Here is a 27,417-nt window from a genome sequence, read left to right on the forward strand (position 1 = left end):
ATGTCGCTTCCTTATAAATTAAAATTCCCGTCTAGAACCATTGATGATGTCAATTTTGTGATACTTTTTGTGTGTGTATGAGAGAGAGAGAGATACTTTGTAAACAAGCTAAGTAATTATTTCAACAACTCCAATCTAGAAAATTAGAGTACACTAAGGACGTGTTCGGCACTAGCTTTTGAGTAGCTTTTAGGTAAAATTAAATAGCAACTGCATTCCTTCCAATAAATTTATGACAAAATTATAAGATTCATTTTATATACAAGTTCTACGCTATAACTTTTTTTTGTTAAAATCGTGCATCGCACGGGATACTCTAGTGTTCTCTATTTTAGACTCTTTTTCTCAAACTCACTACCTTCCAACATCGGAGGCCACACACTAGATTATTACTTAGTCAACTAAATAGCTTATAAATGTTCTCTATTTTAGACTCTGTCTCAAACTCTCTACTTACCTTAGCTTCGTTCTAGTGCAAATTCACCCGGCCCCTGAGCTTCACAAATTTTCATAGCCAAGTCTTTCCCTCTTGCACTACTCACACCACCGTGCTCATACCATTGTGCGACACCCCTTGCCGCCCCTCAATGCTATGGTGCTCCCTTACTAAAATACCAGACTTTTGTGGCCAAATGTGATTACCGACGACAAAGTTCTTACTCCTCAACCTACACGTCGAATGGAGAAACATCTTCTCAAGAAGAGGCAGATATGCATAGACCTCTTGCTCATTTCCCCCCAGACATATGGGGTGATCGCTTCGACAACTTCACTCTTGAACACTTATCGGTATTACTTAACTTTTTACGGTATCAGTAGTAATTGAGTAATATGGGTAACTTTTTAAGAATAAAAGTAACTGAGTAATATGGGTAACTTTTTAAGAATAAAAGTAACTGAATAACTAATATGGGTAATTTTTTAAGAATAAAAGTAACTGAGTAACTAATATGGGTAATTTTTTAAGAATAAAAGTAACTGAGTAATTAATATGGGTAATTTTTTGAGAATAAAAGTAACTAGTATTTTGATAGGTTAAAGGTAATTATGTGAGAATAAAAGTAATTGTGTAATAAGGGTAATTTTTGTTGGACTAAGGATCTATTCACATTTACTTAATTTCAGTTCAATTTAGTTCAGTTCAGCTCCAATCAGTTCAGTTCAGCTCTTAATTTCGCTCTCTTATAAAATATTCATTTCAGCTCCTATCAGTTCAGTTCAGCTCTTAATTTCCCTCTCTCATAAAACATTCATTTCAGCTCACTTCAGTTCAGTTCAGCTCCAATCAATTCAGTACAGCTCCAATCAATTGAGTTCAGTTCAGTCCAGATCAATTTAGTAAATATAAACAAGCCTGAAGGGTAACTTTTATGATAAAATGGACAACTTTTGATTTACAATAACCTAATGTATATTAAATTTATTATTGTACATCCGATGCATACAAAAAATTTTGATCATTGATTATTTGATTAGGCACCCTCCATGCCCTACGCGTAAGTAGGGTACACGAGTATCTTATTACATAATAGTTTTTCTTAAAATATGGAGCACATAGTCAATATGATTCTAACGATTTTTTAATTTTTTTCATACGTATTTTAAGAGGATGGATGAATATGCAAAAGAAATCAAGCCGCTGAAGAATGAAGTGCGGTTAATGCTAATGGATGATTCTACGGATTTGCGCCAGAAGATGCGTTTGATTGATGTCGTGGAACGTTCAGGGTTTCCTTATTACTTTGAGAACGAAATAAAAGAATTATTAGAAAAGTTTTATACAAAACTTAAGAAAAGTAATTTTGTTATGGACTATGATTTATCTGATACCTCATCGTTTTTTCGAATATTCAGGCAACATGGATATAATATGCCTTGTGGTAAGTCTACGTTGTTTTTACCTTAATGTAAAATTAATTGTTTTTATCATCTTATCTAATAATGCTTTTTTTTTTTTTTTTTTTTTTTTTTTTTTTTTTTTTTTTGACAAGATCTAATAACAAAAAATACTAGTTAATCAATTCAATTTGATAAACAAAATTTGTTTTATGTACCATTTTACCATTTGATAAACAAATTTTATTTATTAAATTGATTAACTGGGACTATCTCGTTAGAATAATATATACATTAGATTAAATAGGAACATATGGTTACTTAGCTAATAAATTCACAATCTAACAATTAAACTTATGCATGCATGCATATCTGGAATAAACTTCTAAGAGTTAAATTTATTTATTTTTATTCTTCTTAAATGAACAAATAATGTATCAGCAAACTAAAAGAATTATTGCAACATAAATCCAGATGTATTCATTGCAAAACTGTCCATTTTTTAAAGAGGAAATATTATATCATCCAACTAAAAGAATTGGAACATTGCAGATGTATTCTACAAGTTTACAAATAATAAAGGCAAGTTTAAAGAATCATCAAGGAGCGATGAAAGGGGCATGCTAAGCTTGTATGAGGCTGCCCATTTAAGGATACATGATGAACACATTCTTGAGGAAGCCCTTACTTTCACCACCGATTTTCTTAACTCCATTTCAACATTCTCTGAGCAAGCTCGCCTCGCATTGAAGCAGCCCTTGCACCGTGGAAATCAAAGGTTACAATCACAACGATTCATTAACTTTTACGAGCAAGATTTTGAGTCTTGCGATGAAAAGCTTCTTCAACTCGCAAAGCTTGAATTCAACCGATTGCAATTGTTACATTGCCAAGAGTTGAGCCAAATCCAGGAGTTAGTAGCTAATCCATTTGAATTAAAACACTTTAGGGGTGTTTAGTAAAAAGATTGAGTTTTTGAAAAAAAAAATAAAAATTGAGTGCTTATTAAAACATTTGATCAAAAATAGATGGTTAATTGGACTACTTAGAATTTATCTTTTTCGGTTTTTTTTTTTTTTTTTTTTTTTGTCAGAAACTACCTAATTAAACCTAATTTTAATGAAAAACTACCTAATAAAAAGTAACATGTTGTAAACTACTACCTTTGACCGAATTGCCACCGTTAACCTAATTTTATGGCGTTGACCACCTCAAAACACCATCGAAACCGCCGCGAGGTTGGTTTTTAACGTGGTAAGGTTATTTTCGAGGTGAGTTGGTGAGGGTATCGTTTCGAGAGGGTGCTTTTTGGGTTTATAAGTGGTGGTTTTGGGGTTAGAGGGTAGTTTCGGCATGGTGGAGGCTATTTCAAGTAGGTTGTATGGGTTTTGGGGATGAGAGCAGTAGTTTTGGGAGGTGTTTAAGATTGGTCAACGGTGGAAATCCAACATATGTAGTATTGTACAACATTCGACCTTTTATTAGGTAATTTCTTACAAAACTTTACTTTTTATTAGACAATTTATTACAATTTTTTTATTAGGTCGTTTCTCACAAAATCTGAGTTTTATTAGCTAATATCTCACAAAATATTCTTTTTAAATTTTTTTTTTTTTTTTCAAAAGAGCTTCTTTTAAGCTCATAATTTATTATAACTTGTTCTATTAATCTCCAAAAAGCTAAGTTTGTGAGCTAAGCTATTTCAAAGAGACGATTCTAAAAGTTATTGATATTTATATCCTTGTTGGATAGTCTATTCTAATATCTAGACTTTCTCAAATCCTAACTATTTTGATGCTTTTGCCTATTTCACAGGTGGTGCAAAAACTTAGAATTGGCAAGGAAATTTCCTCATTTAAGGCAGAGACAAGTTGAATATCACTACTTGTCAATTATTATGTATTATGTACCTCAATATTCTTTTGCTAGAATATTATTTTCCAAACTTTTAGTTCTTCTATCGTTTTTAGATGATACATATGATGCATATGGAACTTTTGAGGAACTCGAGTGTCTCGCCAATGCATTTGAGAGGTACTATATGTCTATATGTGATATATATACTCCATCTATTTGCAATTAATTGTATTGTTTGTCAATTCCTAACTAAATTTAATACAACTTTAATTAATTACATGTGTCATTCCAGGTGGGACTTAAGTTCAATGGAGAAGTTTTCGGCTAATTATATGAAAATCTTGTACGAATTTGTCATTACAACTCTTGACGATGTTGCCAAGGAGATGACAAAAATCGGAAAGCCATATGCTGGTTTTTTTGCAAAAGAACAAGTAAGGCCTTGAAGTTTTATATATAAACTCATTTTGGCACGCCTTTGATTAATATTGACACACCTCTATGTGAAAAAAGAGCTTAGAAAATTGTATATGTTGTCATAAACAGATGTGTCAAAATCAATTTTTGGTATGCCAAAATCATTTCCACGTTATTGTAAATGTGAAAATATTGTCCAATATAGATCCATTTCCGGGATTGTAAATGTGAAAATGTTGTTGTCCTGGCCTATAGGTGAAAAGATCAATAAGAAACTACTATACTGAGATAAAGTGGGTGAAATCAAAATATGTGCCAACATTTGAGGAATACATGTTCAATGGAAGAAATACAGCCGGTATGCAAATCATAGGGACTATATTGTTGATGGGTATGGAAGAGATTGCAGAAGCAAAACCATATATCCAGTTGATGCAATACACTACGGCGATTACAGCTAGCTCGAACATTTGCCGGCTCATGGATGACATGACTACCGGCAAGGTAAGACCACAAGATCTAGCAAATTAAATGTTCCTTTTTTTTTGGGCAACTAGCATATGTAGGGCATGTTCTCGTTGACTGAACTCAGCTGAACTGAACTGATCTGAACTGAGCTGAGCTGAACTGAACTGAAGTGAAATAAATATTTTATAAGAGAAGGAAATTAGGAGATGAACTGAACTGAACTGAGTTGAACTGAACTGAGCTGAACTGAATTTCAACGTATGAGAACAGGCCCGTAGTAAATTGATGAAAATTTCTTTTATGTTTTCTTCTAATATATGATCGTTGTGTTTAATAAATGTATGTGACAATATTTGATGTCGCGTTCACATTGATTATATAGGCCGAGCTAGCAAGAGGTGTACGCCTTGCTTCAAGTGTGGAATGCTACATGAATGATTATAGTATGAGTCACGAAGAAGTGTTGCAAGTATTTAAAAAAATTATTGACGATGCATGGAAGGATCTCGTAAATGAGGGGTTGCTAATCAACCCATGTCCTCATGACTATGATCACTTGTCCAAGCCTGTTTATGATCGGATGCTTAACCTTGCTCGTGCAGCGGAGTCCTTCTATAAGTTTGGAGATGGCCTCACTTTTGTGAAAACCACAATCAAAGAAGATATTGTTGCAATTTATGCTCAACCCTTTTCTATTTGAGTTTTTGATTTTCTCCACATTTCATACTTGTGTTTTTTTGTTTAGGCCTACATTCGTGGCCTGTATTTTTTTTTTTGGTTTTAAAAGTACTTTTTAAAGTCCTTACATGATACCCCTACTGTTTTTTTAATTTAAAATGATTTGATGTACTCTATATATAAACTAGTTGTGTGCGCGCTATCCCAAGTTATCGTAATTTCTTTATAGCAATTAATAATAAAGTTGATTAAATTTAAATATCTTGATTATAGTAAGATAGATTCAAGACTTTGTATTTGTAACATATGTTTATTTCAATCTCCTTTCCTTCATCTCCCTTTCCCTTAGCTTCGTAGAGTTATGGAAAGTTGGGGTGAAAACTTATGACTTACATGGTCGATCACCAAAACTTGAAAAATAAATTGTATCATCTCAAAGACTGATAAAAGGGAAACTGTAACAAATCACCAAAGGTCATCACTCATCACAAGTAATAATGAAATTAGTACAATTATCATAACTCTTAATAATACTCCTTCTGTCCCTTATTTTTTGCCTCAATTTCCTTTTTAGTCCATCCCTTTTATTTTGCCCCGGCCCATTCTATTTTAAGATATATATGGGACCATACCTTTACTCTCACAATCACCCCATTAACCCCCACTACTTTTCTCTCTCTTCAATATTTTCCAACCAAATATTAATAAAGCAACATTACCCTTATGGAGCAAAAATTAAGGGACAGAAGGAATATATATAGAGGTTTAAAATCTCCAAAAAATCAAGATATAATAAAATAAAAAAGATAATGGAATAATATTCGATTACTGATATTAAACATGAATTTAGAAAACTGTTTTCTCACCCAACCGGGCTAAGCATGGAGGAGCACCCAGGCAATCAGGTTGATGTGCTTCATTTTGTCAATCAGTCAGTTTAGTGGGCCATACCTTGTACCAGATATTATTATCATATTCATGTGTACGGCTATTATTAACTGATGGAATTTTGCCGTTGTGGTGGGCCTGTTGGTAAAATACCTGTTGATTCCAATGAAAAAATAGAGAAGATGAAAGGAAAAAAAAAAACTTGATCGAAGATCTCAAACTCACAGTCGCGCCGTGGAACATAATCCACTGCCTTAGAAGCGAAATACGCCACCACCGGTACAGGTTTCCTGATGACGCACGCCCCCCAAGTTTAACGCAACTCTCCTTCGTAATTCGTGTACCCGAACCCGAAGCGTGGAATTACTCAAGAACTGTTCAGATCTCAAGGGTAGGTTTTTGTTTTTGTGTTTAGGTTTCCAGAGATAACAAAACTATATATCACTCTTTGAGGGCTTAGGAGAGTATATATATATGTGTACAAGGAAAGGATATGAATGAAGCAAACAAGGCCTCCACGATAAGCCCACGAGCGGCCGAGCTCTCGCTCTTATATGAGCGAGCTATCGCTCGGCCCTGCCGCAAGCAACAATCCTAGTGAGCTAGCACGCGAGCTATAGCTCGCACCTACCGCAAGCAACAAGCGCAGCGAGCTAGCACGCGAGCTATAGCTCGCACCTGCCATAAGCAAAGCGACCATACGAGCTACCATCCGAGCTATAGCTCGGACTTGCAGTAGCTCATATGCCATGTGAGCTACAGCTCTAACGCTAGCTCGACCTTGCGTAGTCTACTTGCCATGCCATCTATAGCTCTCTCGCTAGCTCCATTGCTAGCTCGGTCTCGCGCAACTCACTAACTTGCTTGACACACTACTCCATCATCAACTCCTTGCACACTCACTTGGTAAATCTCCGATTTGCATTACTTGAATTGTAAACTCTAACAATCCCCCACTAATGCAAAACGGACATGAGATCATGAAATCTGAACAGTAAAATGAAAGGTTAGGTACTTAAGCACTAGTATCCATAAGGTTTGAACTAATGCCTTAGTAACACAAGTATTCAACACTCTTCTGATGAGTATCCAAAGGTTTGAACTCCCAGGAGCGAGGAAGGAACATGTATCACATACTTCACCTTTTGAACTTGAGCAACTCCGCCACTCTTGGCCAACACCTTGGGCTCTCATGAGTACTTCAGGAAAATTACACCACAATTTTCCCTTGAAGGAGGCCACCCCTTGTACTCACGTAGGTGTTCGGTCTGTGCAATACTTACACATTCCCAGCATATCTAGGGTCTTTCCCTGCAGGCTTAAAACACATTCAAGCACCTTGCAAACCCAAGATTATCTATGCAATGGAATAAGAACATTAAGAACGTAAAGTTCAACCCTATCAACTCGACGGTGCATCTATCAATCCACTGCTCAATGAGCTCTTAGGCTAGATGCATTAAGGGATACTCCCAACCTCAGTAATTCGGTACCACTATCGTTCCCTACTCGAGTAGTAACTGGGCTAGTAGTATTAAGAGCAAGCAATGCTCAACCTTCCACCTTCGGTGTCATTTTCAATCCTACTCTAAGAGCCACTGGGCTAACGGCCTTAAATTCACTTAAGAACCATTATCAATCCCTGCTCAAAGAATAACTGGACAAATGACATTAAGAGCCACGCTCAACCTTACTGAATCTATCTACCTGGTCAACAAACCGCAAAAAGGAGTTATAGATTCAATAAACATATATGGTGTAAATCCAGCAATGAGTCAACCAAAACAAGGCTCCAGACCCATTCAGAACAAGAGTTCAAGAAATTAAAACATTTTGGTGTGTCCATGTAAGCTGTCTCAATTGACCACCCAACCTGGGTTATGGACATATTAAGAACACTTAAAGCTCAACCTGCAAACGTCAAGCAACAAGTCTACCAAAGCATCTCATAACCATATAAATTAGAGGGTTATCAAACCAGATCACTTCAGGACGTAGACTCAATTTTTAAACTTCGTCACTAGAATAATTTGAAATACCCCACAGGATCTTAAATATATTCTCTTAGACAATCAAGCACTTACCTGTGCTTCATCCTTGTATAAGGACCTGCTTGATTCTTTTTTGCTTTCACGTACTCTAACATGAGTATCACCTCCACAAGATTTGTCTAAATTTGTCACTACATCTGTAGTTCCTGACAACATACATAGACAATTGTGAAAAATAATGTAGAGAACATGAGGATTAATTTACCCCCACAATGGAAAAAAATTCTAGAGATTAATTTTTTCAACAATCATCATCTTGACCACGTCATCCAATCTAATGAACCTTTGCTTCATAATGGATAGTGTACAACAATTTGTTTTGCAGCGCACTCGAAATAGAGCACCACCCTTCATCATGTAAAAACCATACACTGAAGAGGTTCAACTAATCATCGTTGTTCATTCAATCATTGTCTCTTAGAATTTACTGGATAGGTACTTGAGAAACTTTCTCACTTTAACCTTCATCCCTGTACTATATGAAACTCAAACAATAATTGAGTAATTCTCTCTTGACAAACAGAATGAACAATATAATTCACAACAAAACCACTACACGTCAAGAATAGTTTTTCATCATTTAGATTGCGAAACATTAGCACATTTGAATCAAACATCAAGGCCAAATTATAAAAATAACTCTGGCTCAAGCATGATAAATATAATTTACCAAACCATTTTCTCTACATCACAATAATGAGATTGATGCGTACCTTCATTAGTTCATTGGCATACTGCCTAAAACTATTTTGCTTATCTCATTATCTTGTACTTGTTTCTTAGTTTAGAGACACATATACATCTTTATCTCAATAAACAACATGCATGTGAAGTTAACAACTTATGATCATTATAGCATATGAACTCTATCAATGCGAACCATAGTAACATCACACATACATCAAGAAGTTCAACACACATGCCAAGGAAAAACTTAACATAACAAGTTAGGGTACTCAAATCTAACCCCCACTCACCATACATATCACAAAGGATATAACCTCATGAGCAAAAATACCTCATCTTCTAAGTTGTCATCTGTGCATGCGTTTTAAATACACACCCTTGATTTACAATCAAACATGCTAGGAAGCTTAAGCAACCATACTGCAAAACAGACAAACTTAGAACAAACCAGGTGAGTAAAAAAAGTGGGTCAGCACCAAACTTACAGAATAAATCCTGACATCACAATATCTCACCTTCAGCTCATTTCCAATCAACCTTCTTTCAACTCACCTTGAAAGTTACTTACAACAGATGGATTTTTAATAGCAAGGCAAGATATACTCTTCTCAAACATATCAGACTCAAAGGAGCGCACACTCGCATTAACATGCTTCTTTCCACAACTAGTTAATCAAGGTTTATCCATATGGTTCAGGATTTTTTCATCCACCACTACTTGAATACATACCACACAACAAACCATCTACATACAACTTTCGATCAAGAAAGTAAAATCAAGATAATACACAACTAGTTCAAGCTTTAATCAAATACACCTTAGCTGATGAACTCATCAATTTCAGAATAAAGCTTAGGAAACAGGAACAAATTCTATGAACGTGCAAAACTAACATGCTATGTCATAGGAAATCATATACTTGAGACATTTCACAGGATTTAGCATATCCAGGTCATGCATGATAAACGTAGCAGATATTCAGTATACATATCACCACAGTCCCACAAGCCTTCATGCTTTACGTGAAACATAAATATAGAAATCAATTCTTCATTATTGGAAACCCCCACATCACAGATACCACTTGAAAATAATCATGAATCAGGTAACAAATAAATTAGGGAGTATCAACCAAATTCTTGGGTGAAATACTTACTAAACAAGTAAACAACTGATACACATCTGCAACCCCCACAATACTAACATTCACAGAATATTAATAGTTTTTTTTTTTTTTTAAAGACATATGGAATGTTAATCCTCATCCTTACCTCATGTGGGGCACTACACTTCAAACTTGCACGACCATTCTAGCTTTGTTAAGTCAAGCCTTTTTATTCTGCTAATAAGCACGAAAATCAACCCGGTCTCATCTAGACCATCAACAAAAAAAATAATTGCTACACCTCTAGCCAATTACACACATTTCAAGTTCGTGAACAAAGCTGATTAAGATCACAAGAATTAAAGAAACAATAATTCTAAATCCCTTTTTAATCTATAAAAAGGGACACTTACAAGCTTATCACATACTCCGTGCTCAACAAAACATTGTCCATAATTAGGAAAAATAACAATAAAAACACTATCATAAGATAGAACACGTATATATATCATCCCTAATCTACTAGGACAAATCACATTAAAGTCCATGAACATAAATAAATTACCATTGGACGAAACATACATTAGCAGAAATAAATTACTTGCCAACCAACAAATAAATAGCCACATATAAACGTCTCTTACGGAGACCTTCCTCCTCAATACCACTCATCAACAAGAGTACAACTAACTTACTAGTTAGTCAAAAATCTAACTCAACTTACCCCCACATTGCAAAGCAATACTTCATAAGTATAAATTATGCATACTTGGGACTCATATAATAAACATATTATATAAAGTAGAGTTAGAAATAACTTAAATAAATTGAGAAGGGACTTATCTGGAATCGTGCAAATATTTTGGTCAAGATTGGCAACATATGTCAATAATCAACGTGATTTCCTCGGCTTGATCATCACTGACTACTTTTTAGGGACTTTAAGCTAAAAGGCACTATTGATCTCCATAAAATAACTTCCTTTGCCTTGCATTGGTTGTTATCTATAATAAATTTCACACCAACTTGTAGAATATCCGACTTGACAAAGGAACCTCCAACACACAATACGGATCACTCGTCAATCTTGGAGTACAATTTTGACGCCCATCGTCAAACAATAAGAACCCAGTTGATCGCACTCCATGACCGTTAATATAATTGCATTACTCAAAAAATTGCAGCAAGCCTTTATACACAATAAAGTTCCCCAATATTGATGTAGGATTTCACTATGAAATTCCACTAGATGTGATCATAGGAGTTGAATGCTTGCAATATTAGTTTCCAGCAAGTGGAATACTCACAAAACCAAATTAAAGTCACCGACTTCAATCCAATTAATAAAGTCCAACACATATGGAAAAATCGAATTCGATCGTGCAAGAAACTCACAAAGGCTCTAACAATCAAACCCTCAAAATAAAAATAAAGGGATCACAGCATGACCGATCTTGATTTCCGAAAAAGATTATTGATCGATTTATTCAACATTATTCCATCAAATATACAGAACCCAATAAATCTCCAAAGTGTTTTGGGTGTTTTTGTCCCTCAGGAGAGTTACAACACGAAGTCTGATCCGGCTGAGCTGTACCTGCAAAATAACAGAGACTCCGGGTGGTTGGAGCTCCGCCTCCGACGGTCAAGTTAGTAACTTGAAACGGAATAAAGAGAACGGAAATTAAGGTGGGTATCTGCTCGGATTCCAAGCTTAGGTGTTTCTCTGATGTAAGAGAATGCAAGTGTAATAAATGGTAAAACGTGCCCTCAAAATGAGGGACATCTCCCTATTTATAGGGTCTTTGGAAATTGTGCCCTTGATTAGGTCACTGAACCCTAATCATTGGTGGGCTGTGCGCTTTGCGGCGTTCTCGGGATTTGGGCCTGAAGGCCGCCTTTTTCCCTTTATTTCTGGAGTGACACGTGTCAAGCAGGGATTGGTCCACTCTGGACCATTCTGAGGCTGACACGTGTCATCCTCTGATTGGGCCACGTGGCAGGGTAAAATTACCCTAAACATTTGCCCCTCACAGATGTGACGTGGCACGCCACGTGGCATCTGTGACACATGTCACGCTCTTGTTGGCGGTAATTTTACCGTAAAGAAGTAACCGTTCACCTTTCGAGTAAATTACGGAGATGCCCTCATATTTACCCTCTATATATAGCCGTTTTACCCTCATAATTTTGTACGTTTACAAAAATTTTCTAGAGAGAAAAACTTTGAGAGAGCAGAAGTCATCCGTTTGAGTCAGACGCGAGTAAGAAAGTTTGTTCTTCAACGACCCAGCCGGACCCGCCTACCTTCAGATATCAAATCCAAAGGTACCGTCTCTGTCTCTCTCAGCTCTTTTTCTTTTTTCATCGCTTGTACGTATTTCTTGCAATAAATGGATGCATCACCAACACACACGACACAGCCTAGGTTAGAGTCCAGCCGGTCACCAGGGACGGCTGAGTCTAGGACTGGGAGTGCCGTCTCGGGGTGTTGGGAACACCCTTTGCCTTGGATTCCGACCAGTTATGTGTCTATGCAGGACACCATGGCTCGGACAATGTAGACGGCAACTGACCCAAATTACAAGAGCGAAGGCTCAGGCGGCCAAACGCCTGAGAGAGAAACGTCCGGTCAGGGTGACCAGACGGCTCTGGAGAGATCCCCTCCGTGCGCCCCTTCAACCCCTGCTGACTCTTTTTTGGAAGAGTGCGACCAAGGCGGCGACGAGGCCGTCTCTGCCCCCTTGGGTCAAAGTGAGGAGGAGACGGAGAGCGACAGCTCCGCCTCTACCTCTGAGAGTAGTGACGATTTACCCCCGCTTCCGGATAGCGAGGAGGAAGAAAGGAAGAAGTGGAACGAGAAGGATGATCCCTTCAGCATCCACGTCTCCTCCAAGGACCGGATCCAAATGGAGGAGAACTTAAAGAATTTTACCCAACTACACCCGCTAGGAGACGGGTATAGAATCAGGGTGCCGCCTGAGAATGGCACCATCGCCTGGGGGAACGATCAACAGAACGCCAACAGCTATTTCGGCTGTTATGAGGCGGCATTCAAAGCTGGCCTTCGCTTTCCCCTTCACCAGGCGGTGAATGCAATTTTAAGAGGCTACGACCTTGGAGTCTGGCAACTTACCCCCAACTCTTGGACAAACATTCTGGGGTATGTTGCCGCCTGCGAGTTCCAGGGGCTTAACCCCGGATGGGAGGCTTTTGCTAGTATGCACTATCTTAGCAGAAGCCCAGGCGGCTGGAGGGCGTGGTACACTCTAACCACGCAGCCTCAGTATATGATGACCTTGGACAAGGTCTCAAAGTTCGATGGCTGGAAGCACAGGTTCTACCTGATGTCAGCCCCAACCAGACGGGAGAATTATGAATTCCTTCTGTACAATAAGAAGCCCGACTTGTTGGGCAGGAAGTGCGCTCTTCCCCGGATCCCAGAGGAAGATTTTGACAAGATAATTGAGGCAGACTTTTTCGGCCTCACAGACACAACTCTGTCAACCGGGGAAACAATAAAAGTCCCCAAGAACTGGATCCCCAAGAGCGCCTGGTTCAGGGATGAGTGTTTCCTAGCCGCTTGCGGGCTAAGGCACATGTTTACAAAACGTATGCGCCTGAGTTTATATCCGTCTGTAGTAGTTTTCTATCGAAATTGATTTATGATATTGACCAATTTCTTTCTTTTTGCAGAAGAAGCTTTAAACATGTTGCAGTCAGAGAAAACTCCCAAGCGGTCTTCTGCAACCATCCGCAAAGATCTTGCGGAGAAAGCTGCGGCTGAGGTCAAGGCCAAGGTATCAAACGCCTGACCCTTTCATAAGTTGATCCTTTAAAATCATTTTTCCCGGATGCTAACCTTAACTTCGGTTATTTTTGCAGGGAGGAGAGGTTGGAAAGTCGTTTGAGAAACAACTCAAACGGGCTAGGGAGGAGAACCCCGCCGTTCTCAACAAGATCAAAAAGTCCACCTCTGCGTCAACTCCTGGCGCCTTAGCCGGGCATCAAAAGATGCGGATAGCGGGGCGTAACGAGAAGATAGGCGGCAGCTTGTGCCTTGATCTCGTCAACCCCTTATCAGCAGCCGCGGGGTTTACCACGCCCGCAAGAAGTTCCCGCTTGGCCGGCTCTGAAGGTAAGAACCCTTTTGAATCCCCGCTTGAGTTGGGGTGGCCTTTACGGGTGAAATCCTACTCTCAACAGACGTCATCTTCAGACGACCGACAACAAATAGGTGCTGCCTTAGTTTTGCACTCATCACGTATTGATTGTGGTGCAGATCAATCTCCCCGCTGGCCAGACGTCCAGAAGCATGCCAAGGCCATGCTGGAAGCCGTCCGGAAGAGGGATAAGGACAATATCCCTGGGATAGAGACGTTCAATCTTGAACGCATTCTATCCCTTCTGGCTGAGGTAAGAAACTTGTCAATTCAATTTTATTTTTTCCAAGTGTTTTATCCCGCCTGCAATACTTATGCCGCCTGACTTTTTGCAGGCCATGCTGCGGGTGGACGGGCTCAAACGTCCTTATTCCCGCAAACGGGAAGAGGTAAAAAGGGCCAAGAAGTCCGCCATAGACGCTGATAATATTGCTTTACACTCGACTATCGTAAATGAACTTGAAACTAAAGCAATAATTATGACACAGGCGTCTAGAATCCAGCAGCTGGAGTCAGATCTGGAGACGACCAAACAGCGGGCGACGGATGCTGAGACGGCTAAGAAGGCGGCGGAGGAGGCCTAGAAGAAGTCGGATGAGAGCGCCAAAAAGGCTGATGAGGCGCTCAAGAAGGCCCAGACAGACCTTGGGACACTTAAAGGTGTTTTCGAAGAGAACACCAAACTGAAGACCAAGGTTCAAAGGCTGGAGAAGGAGGTTGCTCAGGCTCAGACAAACTTTGCAGCAACCTTGGAGGCGAAGCAAAACCGCCTTGTTGCTGAGAGTGACGCTGACAATGACGCCCGTATGAAGATTGCCTGGGCTGCCTTGTACCCAGACGCGGATTATAGCATCTGGGCATTGGCGCACAGCTATGCCGAGTACGTGGTGTACTTGAGAGAACAAGGCGAGCCAGAGCCTGCCTCTTTCAAAGCCTGGGTCAACTCCAACAACGAGCCGTCCGCGCCTGAGCTTCCTGGTCCTGGTGAAGCACAGGAGATACCCTCAGATGACGAGGAGAAGGAGGACCAGGGGGCACCGTCTGCAGGCCAGAAGTGACCCTTCAGCGGCAGTATGCCAATCTCAGCTTTTTATTTTTTCTCTTATTCAGCGGCTGTATGCCAAGACTTGCTTTTTCCGGCCTGCGTGCCGAGTATCCTTGTATTTATCGGCTAAGGAGCCGAGTTAATTAACAATTTCTTTCTCCCGGACGGGGTCCGGTTAACATTTGATCCACTACAACCGTTTGGTTGGGTGGACTTTTATGAAGTGCACCGACTGAGTCGGTTTTTATCATTTTGCATTTGAATTTTCATTTTGTGCAAATTTTAATTTTTCATTTTTGCCTAACTTATCAAAAGCATGCGGCGATTTTTTTCCTAACTAACCAATGGTCTAGCTGTCCTTGCCCCTGGACGGCTGTGTGATTGGTTTCAAGTGGAGTTGGTTGATTGACTTGAAAACGTCTGATGCTGCAAAGAGCATGATATGTTTGTAACTCAATCAATCACAGTAGTGATTTCCCCAAACCAAGTGCATAGCCGTACACTAACAGGCATTCCAGTCACTACCCAGACGGCGTTTGTCCGTCTAGGTAGAGATTTCATAGCCATTGAACAACTCTTTTGCCCCAATTGGGGTGGGAAGTGCAATTTTGGAATAGATAACCTAAGTGAGACCTTCAGCCGGTGACCGACTGATGCCCCATGGCATCCAGTATTCGGCAACTTGATCATTTTTCACAGGTCATTGTGGTCAGACGGCTATGAGTTGACCAATTAGGTCGTTCAATCTTTGCCGTCTGCATGGGTACGTAGAACTGACAAATAGTCTGTTCTCTGCGACGATTGCACCCGGAGGGGTGTCGTCGGACGCCTTTGTCCATGTTGGGACAGGCGATTTTATAAAAGGAGCAACCATCCGACCATTTTAGCCTCTGGTCTTGTTTGAGACCGGTTATATAGCCACTAAACGTTTTTGTGCTTAGTTTTTAGTCGAAGTATTGAATTTACACTAAGTATCGAACTTAGTTGTTTAAACGAACGAGTCTGTCTGGGTATTACCCAGACGGACAGGCAATTATTTAATCTTACCAGGTATCAAACTTGGTTAGGTAAAAGAAAAATCCGTCTGAGTATTACCCAGGCGGATAATCAGACTTAGTTAAAACAAAGTATCAAACTTAAATAAACAAGAGATCCGAATATCCGAGTATTACCCAGGCGGTCAAACAAAGGTAACCTTTACTAAGTATTGAACTTAGTGAGGTAAATGAAAAATCCGTCTGGGTATTACCCGGATGGGTAATCAAACAATAGCTCAATTTTGCAAACAAAGTCTGAATCTTCATTAATTGACTCATTGTTTACAAAAAGTTTACATTCTCAGAAGTAGTACTTTTTTAGATTGTCTACATTCCAAGTTCTAGGAAGACGCCTGCCGTCTGGAGTTTCCAAGCGGTAGTTGTCATCCCTCACTTCCTCATAGATCCGGTATGGGCCTTCCCAATTTGGGGTTAGCTTTCCCAGCTCATTTGCCCTACCGGTTGCCTCCATTTTTCGTAACACTAAGTCGTCAACTTTCAAGGGACGCTTGTGTACTTTTTGTTGTAGGCTCTAGTCATTCTCAGACGGTAAATCTCATGACGCAAGGCGGCATTGCCCCTGCGTTCTGGGAGTGAATCCAATGTCAGGCGCATTGCTTCCCATTTTGCCTCTTCATCATATAGCATGACTCTGAGAGTCGGCTCGTAATGTTCGATGGGTAAGACAAATTCAGCACCGTAAACCATGAGAAATGGGGTTTCACCGGTTGCCCCTTTTATTGTTGTCCGGATGACCCATAGGACATGGATTAGTTCTTCTGCCCATAAGCCACCGGCTCTTTCTATTTTCTTCTTAATGCCGTCTGAGATGAGTTTATTGAAGGCTTCAACTTGGCCGTTTGCTTGGGGCCGGCCAACAGATGCAAAATAGCTTGAGATCCCCTGATCTCCCAACCAAGTTTTTAGATGAGGCGTCTCAAACTGAGGACCATTATCAAACACCATAGACATAGGTACCCCATACCGGGTGATAATGTTCTTCCAAATAAAGGAATTTACGTCTGAGGTCTTGATGTTTTTAACCGCCTCAGCCTCCACCCACTTGGTGAAATAATCCACAGCCACCAAGATGTAGCGCTTTCCGCCTGGAGCAGGCGTGTAAGGACCTAGAATGTCCATGCCCCATTTTGCAAACGGAATTGGGATGTGGATGGCCGTCAGATCAGTAGCCGGACGGTGAATAAGCTTGCAAATTTTTTGGCATTTGTCACATTTCTTCACCAATTCCTTGGCGTCTGCCTCAAGAGTGGGCCAAAAATAATGTCGTCTGGCTCTGACGGCTAGGGACCTGCTGCCTATATGAGAGGCGCAGAATCCCGAGTGCAAGTCTTCGAGAACTTCTTTCCCCTTTTCTGGGGTGACACACTTCAACAAGGCTTCAGAAACCCCGCCTTGAAAAGTTCTCCATTTTTCAACTCGAAGCTTGCAGCTCGCTTTTTCAGGACGGGTGCTTCCTGTGGCGAATCAGGAAGTGTGCCGTCTGAAAGGTAGGCCCGGATGTCATCCATCCAGGTAGAGCTTCGGTCCAGAATTCCAATGGGATCCTCATAGATGCTTCTCTTTTCAAGAACTTCCCAAAAGACTGAGCGAGGCGTATCATGGCAGGCGGAAGACGCCAGCTTTGACAATGCATCCGCCTGGTTGTTTTCCGACCTAGGCACTTGACTCAGACGGAATTCCTCAAGTGCCTTGGTCTCTTCTTTGACTGCCTGAAGATATTTAATCATAGCCGGATGAGTAGCCTCGTAGCTTCCCTCATACTGGCTAACAACCAATTGAGAATCAGATTAGGCGTCAATTTTCATGGCCCCTGCCGCCTTACACATGCAAATGCCGGCTAGCAGGGCTTCATATTCCGCCTCATTGTTAGAGGCTTGAAATTTGAAGCGTAGTGCATACTCAAATCTGTCCCCCTCAGGAGACTCGTAAATTACGCCTGCACCACAGCCGTTCTTAGTAGAGCTTCCGTCTACATACACTTTCCAAACCTGATCAAGATTATCCGGAGCCACCGGACGGGTCATTTCAACAATGAAGTCGGCAAACGCCTGACCTTTCACTGCCTTTCTTGGTTCGTAAGTGATTTCAAGACTTTGCATTTCAATAGCCCATTTCAACATTCTCCCGGATGAGTCCAAGGTAGACATTGGCCGCTTGAGTGGCTGGTCGGTGTAAATCACCACCGGGTGTGCCAGAAAGTAGGGCTTCAATTTTTTAAAAGCCATATACAGAGCAAGGTCAAACTTTTCTACCATGGAATACCGGAGTTCAGCATTTTTAAGAACATGGCTAATGAAGTAAACCGGGAGCTGCACGCCGTCTCGCTCAGCAAGGAGAACGGCACTGAGGGCATGATCTGAGACGGCTAAGTACATGTACAACGTCTCCCTAGGTAAAGGACTGACCAACCTAGGTAGAGAATGTAAATGCTCTTTCAACCTCTGGAATGCCGCCTCAGCATCCTCCCCCCATTCAAATCTAGTCTTCTTCCTTATTGCTTGGAAGAAGTAGAGGCACTTGTCGCCTGACCGGCTGAGGAACCTCCCCAGGGCGGCCAGACAGCCGGTGAGTCTCTGCACTTCCTTGACAGAACGGGGTGACTTCATGTCTATCACCGCCTGTATCTTTTCAGGGTTAGCCTCTATCCCCCTTTGATCAATCAGGAATCCGAGAAACTTCCCAGACTCAACACCAAAGACGCATTTCTTAGGATTTAACATAACCCTATGCCGCCTGAGGGTGGTGAACGTTTCTCGGAGATCAGCAAGGTGATCCGTCTGTAGCTTGGATTTGACTATCATGTCATCAATGTACGCCTCCACATTCCTCCCAATTTGATTAATGAAGACCGTATTAATCATCCGTTGGAAAGTGGCAGGCGCATTTTTCAAGCCAAACGACATCACAGTATAACAGAATAACCCCTTATGAGTGACGAAGGTCGTCTTCTCTTGATCTTTCTTCCACAGGGGTATCTGATGGAAGCCGGAGTAGGCATCCATAAAGCTCATCAAGGCGTGACCGGCTGTAGAGTCGACCAGACTGTCGATCTTTAGAAGCGGGTAACTGTCCTTTGGACACGCCTTGTTAAGGTCTGTGTAATCAACACACATGCGCCAGGTCCCATTCGGTTTCTTAACAAGGACCATATTGGCCACCCAGTCGGGAAAATTACAGGGCCGGATGAACCTGGCGTCTAGCAGCTTTTTGACTTCGGCAGCTACCGCCTGACTTCTTTCCTCGCCGTGGTTTCTTTTCTTTTGCCGGATGGGCTTCTTTTTGGGGTCCACGGCGAGTTTAAGGACAGCGAGATCCGGGCTAACGCCTGGCATCTCTTCCACTTCAACGGCAAAAATGTCTTTGAATTCCTTCAGCAGAAGGTGCAAGCTTGCACCCAAAGTAGCATGAGCAACCGTCCCAACCTTCACAGTACGTTCTGGACGGCTTTCATCCAGAACGAGATCAATACTTTCACCAGCCGGTTGAGGGCGGAGCTCCTCTGACCGTTCACCGGTCAGTGATTGCTATTTTTTCTCTTTCTTCACCTCCACCCGCAGAGGTGCCTTTCTTTTCTTCCCGGCTGCTGGTCGGACAGGCGCAGGGTCGGCATCCTTGACATTGTCAAGGTCTATTGGTTCCTGGCCGTCTGGGGCCACAGTGTCTCTGATGGCTGAGAGATAACACTCTCGGGCCGTCTTCTGATCCCTATTCAGGGAACCCACAGTGCCGTCATCCCTCTCATACTTGATGAGCATGAGAGATGAGATGATTACTGCCTTGGCTACGTTGAGGGTCGGCCGGTCAAGGATAATGTTGTAGGCGGTCAACTCCTCAACGACCAAGAATCTGACGACAATATGTCGTCCTTGGCCCTTCTCTCCCAGCCGGATGGGTAAGTCAATTCTTCCGGCTGAGTAGACCATCCCACCCCCGAAACCAACCAAGGGGTGGGTGACCGGATGCATGCTGATGACGTTATATTTCAGCTTTTGCAAGCACCGGAGGCTGATGATGTCTGAAGAGCTGCCGGTGTCAATAAGGATTCTTCCAACCAGTTGGTTGGCAACCTTACATTCAATGACAACCGGGTCATCATGCGGACGGCAGACGCTGCCCCTATCCTTCTCAGTAATCAGGACGTCTGGGAAGGAGGTGCTTGCAGACGCCTACTCGTCATCATCCTTGTCCATCTTTCGAAGATGGCTCTTGGTGCCCCGGATGGTAGGGCCACCACAGGAGAACCCGCCTGCTATTGTGTAGACTGGCTCCTTATCGGTATCCGAGATACTAGCAGGATGGGGGGTAGTCTTGAAGGACTGACCCTTGTTTTTCTTTTTTGCCCCGGCTGGGGACTTAGAAATGTAGGACTTCAACAACCCTTTGTCAGCCAGACGGTCCAACGCCTGCTGAAGACTGAAGCAGTCGTTGGTGTCATGGCCGACCTCCTCATGAAACTGACAGAATTTATTTTTGTTCCGTGACTGGACAAAACTCTTCATAGGATTCGGCTTCTCAATGGACAGCCGGTCCTTTACCTCCATGAGGATGGAGTTGCAGTCTTTGTTAAACTCGTACTTGGGGATGTACGGTTTAAACTCTTTCTTTTTCTTCTGGGACGGCTGGTCAGAGTCAGTAACCGCCCAGACTTCTTTTCTTTTCTTGCTCTCTTCTTTGTTTTTGGCCGGCTGAGCAGACCGGCTGTCTTTCTGTTTGTCGGACTTCTTAGAGTCCGACTGGTTACCAGGCGAGCAGAGGTCGATAGCTTGGATGTAGCTTTCCGCCTCCCTCAGGGCCGCCTGTAAGGTGAAAGCCCCTTTTCTGACTAGGTCGAACTTAAAGGTCGAACCATCTCTCAGACCCTTGAAAAAGTCTGTAAAAGCTACCTAGTCAGACAGTCCTTGAATCTGAATTCTTATCAGATTGAACCGTCTGACATATGAGCGCAACCCTTCTCTCTCTCCCTGCTTAACAGTGCTCAAATCAAGGCTTGTTTTCTTAGCAGGGATGTTCATTGAGAAGTTGGAAGCAAACAGGAAGGCGAGCTTCCTGAAGCTATCGATGGACCCGGCCGGCAAGTTGCCAAACCATTGTTGGGCAATGCCCTTCAATGTAGCCGGGAAGCACCGACACCAAGTGGCATCATCCAACCCCTGCAGATACATGAGGTTGGTGTAAGCCATAAGGTGGTCTTCCAGGTTGGTGGTACCATCATACGTACCAACCAACACATTCTTAACCTTGGCCGGCTGGGCCGCCTCGGTTATCTCCTGGGTGAACGCAGAAGGCTGTTCACCCAGGCGCAGCAGACGGAGCTGCCAGTCCAATGGCTGGACATTTGGATAAGCCGCCTGACCTCCGAAGAAGGCCGACTGCATGAAGTGAGGAGGATACTGTCCGTAAGCCTGAGTAGGCACATACGGTACAGCTCCAATCATGTGAGGGCCAGAATGGACGGTATTACCGCCTGTCTGGCTCTCATGCAAGGAGGGTGCACTCCCTGTAGAAATATTGTTGAAGCTGTCTGGAAAGTTCGACGTTGAAGCCGACTCAGACAGCGATTGGTTTCTCTTCCGGTTAATGATCTCCCGGGCATCAAGAGTCGATTTTTTACTTCTCACCGGCTGGTGAGTCCGGCGAGGGTTATTGGTGTTCTTCCCATGAAGGAGAATTTTTGACCAATCAATGGTCCCGGCTGCCTTCTCCTTTGGATGAGGAGTGGGCTGCCGATTTCTGACTGACTTCCCCTTCTCTAGAGGAGTCTTCTTCGCCGACTGACCTTTACTTGGGCCAGCCCGGCTTTTGGTGATCAGCTCTTTAATTTCACCCTTGAAACTTGTCATGAATCTCATGAGTTCGTCTCGGGTGACAGGGGCTGATCCAGCGGCCGTTTGGGTTTCCCCTTCCGGCTGTCCAGTGGGTCTGCTCGGACCCGCCTGGGAGGCACCCCGCTCCAGAGTCTCTCTGGGCCGAATGCGCTTGATTATGAGAGAGCCGTCTTCGGCTGTAAAGGTTTCGACCTGAGGATCTTCATCCTCCTGGTCTGTAAAAACTTCTGGGTCATCGTCTAGACGGTTAGGGGGTGGTACAGACTCTTGAACCATCTTCGAGGTACTCTCCCCACAGACGGCGCCAAATGTTTTGGGTGTTTTTGTCCCTCGGGAGAGTTACAACACGAAGTCTGATCCGGCTGAGTTGTACCTGCAAAATAACGGAGACTCCGGGTGGTTGGAGCTCCGCCTCCGACGGTCAAGTTAGTAACTTGAAACGGAATAAAGAGAACGGAAATTAAGGTGGGTATATGCTCGGATTCCAAGCTCAGGTGTTTCTCTGATGTAAGAGAATGCAAGTGTAATAAATGGTAAAACGTGCCCTCAAAATGAGGGACATCTCCCTATTTAATGGGTCTTTGGAAATTGTGCCCCTGATTAGGTCACTGAACCCTAATCATTGGTGGGCTGTGCGCTTTGCGGCGTTCTCGGGATTTGGGCCTGAAGGCCGCCTTTTTTCCCTTTATTTCTGGAGTGACACGTGTCAAGCAGGGATTGGTCCACTCTGGACCATTCTGAGGCTGACACGTGTCATCCTCTTACTGGGCCACGTGGCAGGGTAAAATTACCCTAAACACAAAGTACAAAATATAATTTCTTAATATTAATCCTTCTTTGGAATAATCCTTTTTCCCAAATCAAATAATTCAGGAATCAACAGTATAATAAAATAATACTATTTCGCTTCTAAATTGTTGGTAAAATACCTGTTGATTCCAATGACAAAATAGAGAAGATGAAAGGGAAAAAAAATACTTGATCGAAGATCTCAAACTCACAGTCGCGCCGTGGAACATAATCCACTGCCTTAGAAGCGAAATACGCCACCACCGGTACAGGTTTCCTGATGACGCACGCCCCCAAGTTTAACGCAACTCTCCTTCGTAATTCGTGTACCCGAACCCGAAGCGTGGAATTACTCAAGAACTGTTCAGATCTCAAGGGTAGGTTTTTGTTTTTGTGTTTAGGTTTCCAGAGATAACAAAACTATATATCACTCTTTGAGGGCTTAGGAGAGTATATATATGTGTACAAGGAAAGGATATGAATGAAGCAAACAAGGCCTCCACGATAAGCCCACGAGCGGCCGAGCTCTCGCTCTTATATGAGCGAGCTATCGCTCGGCCCTGCCGCAAGCAACAATCCTAGTGAGCTAGCAAGCGAGCTATAGCTCGCACCTACCGCAAGCAACAAGCGCAGCGAGCTAGCACGCGAGCTATAGCTCGCACCTGCCATAAGCAGAGCGACCATACGAGCTACCATCCGAGCTATAGCTCGGACTTGCAATAGCTCATATGCCATGTGAGCTACAGCTCTAACGCTAGCTCGACCTTGCTTAGTCTACTTGCCATGCCATCTATAGCTCTCTCGCTAGCTCCATTGCTAGCTCGGTCTCGCGCAACTCACTAACTTGCTTGACACACCACTCCATCATCAACTCCTTGCACACTCACTTGGTAAATCTCCGATTTGCATTACTAGAATTGTAAAAACTCCAACAGGGCCCACCATCTAGCAATTAACGTCGTTAGGATCATAAAGTAACGGCAAATTGGCTACTTTTTCTTTATTGTTTAGCTGAATAGTGATTGCCATTGTCATCTCATGGCCGATCCATTTTAGTTTTGGATGATGAAATAGGGGATCTTCTCACTTCAAATGTTATCCCATTTCCCATTTCATTCAGATCTGAGGTTCATCGAGCAAACATAGATTACTTTATCTCGTAATACCAGGTATTTCTATTCGGAATTGTAACAATTATTCACCACAACAATGCATTGCAATCATAAAGTTGTACTTACAGTGATTCCACCTGGGTAGATTATTTCGTCATTCGATATTGAAGTGTTATGATCCCAATTGCAATTTGAATGCGAAATTTAATTAATAACTTCCTCCAGTCTGCGAACCCAAATGCATGAAACGGCAGCTTAATTGATCATGTACAATCAATATTGGAAATTTTTTATTTTGATATCGTCGGAGAAGATGAAGATAGGTCAAAATGCAAATGGGGGAATTTCAGATTAGGAAAGTGAATTACAAAAACGACAGGACTTCACGTTACTGGTTTGACTAAGTTCACCGTTAGTCAACAAATTTCTTTATACAACTATCGTGTGAGACCCATCCCCGTATAATTACAAATATCCCCCAACCCGTGTCAAGTATTCACATAAAATGCCACCTGATGTGCATCACAAGTCGATCAGGCTGATCGTCTTGTATTTCCTCCTAGGCATGCTCTCCTAGTACACAAACCGAGCAAACATAAATTAATTGATTGAGTTCCCTTCTGATGCGTAATCTAATGAGTTTATTTCCAATGTATCGAAATAAGAACAGATGTTAATCAAATAAAGAAAATCCACCAGAAACTAGCTAAGGTTTAATTGGTTAACCTTGATTTGTTTACAGGAAATACTGATAGAGTATAAAACATATTCCTGGGCCTCAACCATAAGCTTAATCCACCAACTTTTTTTTTTTTTCTTTTTTTTTTTTTTACAGTGAGAACAAAGAAAAGAAAACATAAGCAACAGACTAAAAAGACCAAAAAAGACACTCCCGAGCACGAGCCTTTCTAGCCAACCAGTGTGCAGGAGACACCCATTCCCTAGGAACCTTAAGAATTTTACAAGCCGCACAGGTAGACAAAAGAACCCGAGTATCCCGAAGTAACCAGTATAAAGAAACCTTACTTTCTGTTGTTGGGCTAACATCCGACACAGAGGCTCACAATCCGAGTAAATAAGAATCCTACGAAAACCATGAGAAAATGCATTGCGTAACCCCCAAAAACAAGCCTGTAACTCAGACTGTAAGGCTGAAGAAGAGAGAGAAGCACGGGCCCCTCCTCCTCGGACTGAAGGAGAACCACAATCACGAAGAACCCAACCAGCACCTGCCGAATTATCCGAGGATGACCAAGACCCATCGCAAATCAAACAAATATCAAACCCCGATGTAGGGTCCCCAGCAAGAGTGGCAGCAAATCCCGAACCAACAGGCCTAGGGCTAGGACCCAAAGTAGAGGAAGGAAGGTGAGAATCCTGAGCCTGCCTCCCCCGCACATTCCACTGAGAAGCAAGAAGCAAAACATCATCGGGAGAGACAGCTTGTTGCCGAAAACGTACATTATTACGGGACAACCATATAGCCCAAAGAAGGGAGAAAAATTGCACCAAGTTCTCCCAATCCTTAGCAGTCGCTAACAACGAGACCATAACAGAAAACCATTGGAGAAAGGGAAGATGAAGAAGACCCTGACTATTGAAATGAAACGAGCTGCGAACCCATAAAGGAGTAACGAAATCACAGTCTCGAAACAAATGGTTGATCGTCTCCTGCTCCCTTCGACAAAAGCAGCAAGTCGAATCCACGGAAACGCCGCGAACAGCTAGAGCTGAGGCAACCGGAATACCAGCATGAATTATTTTCCAGCCAAAGATCTTCCATTTAGGAAGAAGGGGGAGCGCCCAAAATTTCTTCTACCAGGGAGTAGGCAAGGACCCCAAAGGAGGACACCTGATAGTCTGCTGAAGTAAGAGAGCATAGGCAGACTTCGTAGAAAAGGAGTCATCCTTGGTAAATTTCCAATATACAAAATCATCCATAAGCTCCTGTGGACGATCCAAACTAAGGATCCTAACGGCAGTTGGACTATCAAAAAACCGATGGACTCTCGAGGAGTCCCACGCGTTAGAACGCGGATCAATTATACCAGACACATGAGTCAGAAGATCCGACTGAGATAAACCATCCTTGAATAACACTGGACCCCCAGGAGCCCAGTTGTTGGCTGTTATGTGTACCTTGTCACCTCTACCCACTTTCCAACGTACACCAGAAGAAACAGCCGAAAGAGCCATCTGCAACCCACGACAGCCCCAAGAGGGGCGAGAAATCCGAGCTTCCGGATTGACTGGCAGAGAGGGGTACTTCGAAAACATGAGTCTAGAAACCAAAAGTTGAGGATTTCGAATCATCCTCCACCCTGTACCAGCAAGGATAGCTGAATTAAAGCAAGCAATGTTGCGCACACCAAAACCCCCCAAACCTTTTGGTAAATGAAGAAGAGACGCTGAGCGCAACGCCAAACCCTTCCGAGAACCAGACGATCTCCACCAAAAGTTGGCAAGCATGCTATCAAGTTGAGAAGCTACAGAAGACGGAATCTTGAAAACCGACAAGATATGATTAAACGATGCTATCAAAACCGAATTTATGATAACCAGTTTCGCTGCTGCTGACAAGCGAAGAGAAGCAAAAGCAGACAACCGGCTAGCAACCTTGTCAATTAGAAACCTGAATTCCGCGACTTTACTCCTTCCAAGGTCAACAGGAAGACCTAGATAAGTACCAAAAGAAGCCTTCGATTGTAGTCGAAGACTACGAGCTAAAAAATCACGGTAGTCTTGAGGCGTATTCGGGCTGAACTTGACAAAGGACTTCTGAAGATTAATCATCTGACCCGAAGCAGAGCAAAAATCCGAAAGAATGGCCATGACATTGTCACACGCTTGGGGCGAAACTTGGAAAAATAACAGCGAATCATCTGCAAAGAACATATGGGAAATCGAAGGTCCGCCCCTAGACACACGAATACCAGAAAACAAAGCCTGTTCTTCCGCCCGCCTAAGAGAGGTCGACAACACCTCCATACACAAAACAAATAGATATGGTGACAGAGGATCACCTTGTCTAAGACCACATTGTGGTCGAAAGGAGGGTGTAAGACTCCCATTCACAAGAACCTGGTACGAGACAGTTGTTTGGATAAAAAGGAAATGGAGGGAAAAGAAGGGAAGAGAAAGATAGGAGAACAAACTCTATTGTTTGGGTAAAGGATTGGGGGAACGAAGGGAAAGGATATGGAGGGATCCATTTTCCCTCTCTTTTTAATAAGCATAATCCCTCCAAATTTGGAGGGAAAATGGAGCTCACCTCCCCCTCCCTTTCATTTCTTTTCCCTTCCTCCTCATTCCCTTCCCTTCCATCGTCAAGTGTTTTACTTAACACACAAAAGGCTGGAATACTGTTTTTCCTCTTTCTATTCAATGAATGATAAAATGAGTACAACATTCAGCTTAAATACTGGCCTAACAACATA

The 27,417-nt window shown here is 42.3% G+C and overlaps 2 protein-coding genes and 1 long non-coding RNA gene across 3 annotated transcripts; 2 read left to right on the plus strand and 1 right to left on the minus strand.

Annotated features, from left to right (window-relative positions):
• The first annotated feature begins 471 nt into the window (after positions 1 to 471).
• On the plus strand, positions 472 to 1,983 carry LOC145610153 (uncharacterized). The gene is made up of 2 exons (XR_014106222.1): positions 472 to 789; positions 1,607 to 1,983. It is a non-coding gene; the product is annotated as an uncharacterized LOC145610153 (long non-coding RNA).
• Positions 1,984 to 2,456: 473 nt separating this feature from the next.
• LOC145622059 (casbene synthase, chloroplastic-like) lies at positions 2,457 to 4,641 on the plus strand. Its single transcript, XM_081676383.1, has 4 exons — positions 2,457 to 2,749; positions 3,652 to 3,870; positions 3,986 to 4,127; positions 4,366 to 4,641. The coding sequence occupies exons 1-4, from the start codon at positions 2,457 to 2,459 to the stop codon at positions 4,639 to 4,641; spliced, it is 930 nt and encodes a 309-aa protein (XP_081532509.1).
• A 3,174-nt stretch (positions 4,642 to 7,815) lies between these two features.
• Positions 7,816 to 26,968, minus strand: LOC145622075 (uncharacterized). Its single transcript, XM_081676384.1, has 5 exons — positions 25,800 to 26,968; positions 25,002 to 25,592; positions 9,435 to 9,547; positions 8,229 to 8,341; positions 7,816 to 7,851 (listed from the first exon to the last, which is right to left on the minus strand). Exons 1-5 carry the CDS (start codon positions 26,966 to 26,968, stop codon positions 7,816 to 7,818), a joined length of 2,022 nt encoding a protein of 673 aa, XP_081532510.1.
• Between the last annotated feature and the right edge of the window lie 449 nt (positions 26,969 to 27,417).

This window comes from Chenopodium album, chromosome 3, assembly GCF_948465745.1.
Source record: "Chenopodium album chromosome 3, dcCheAlbu1.1, whole genome shotgun sequence".
In the NCBI taxonomy this organism is placed as follows: domain Eukaryota; kingdom Viridiplantae; phylum Streptophyta; class Magnoliopsida; order Caryophyllales; family Amaranthaceae; genus Chenopodium; species Chenopodium album.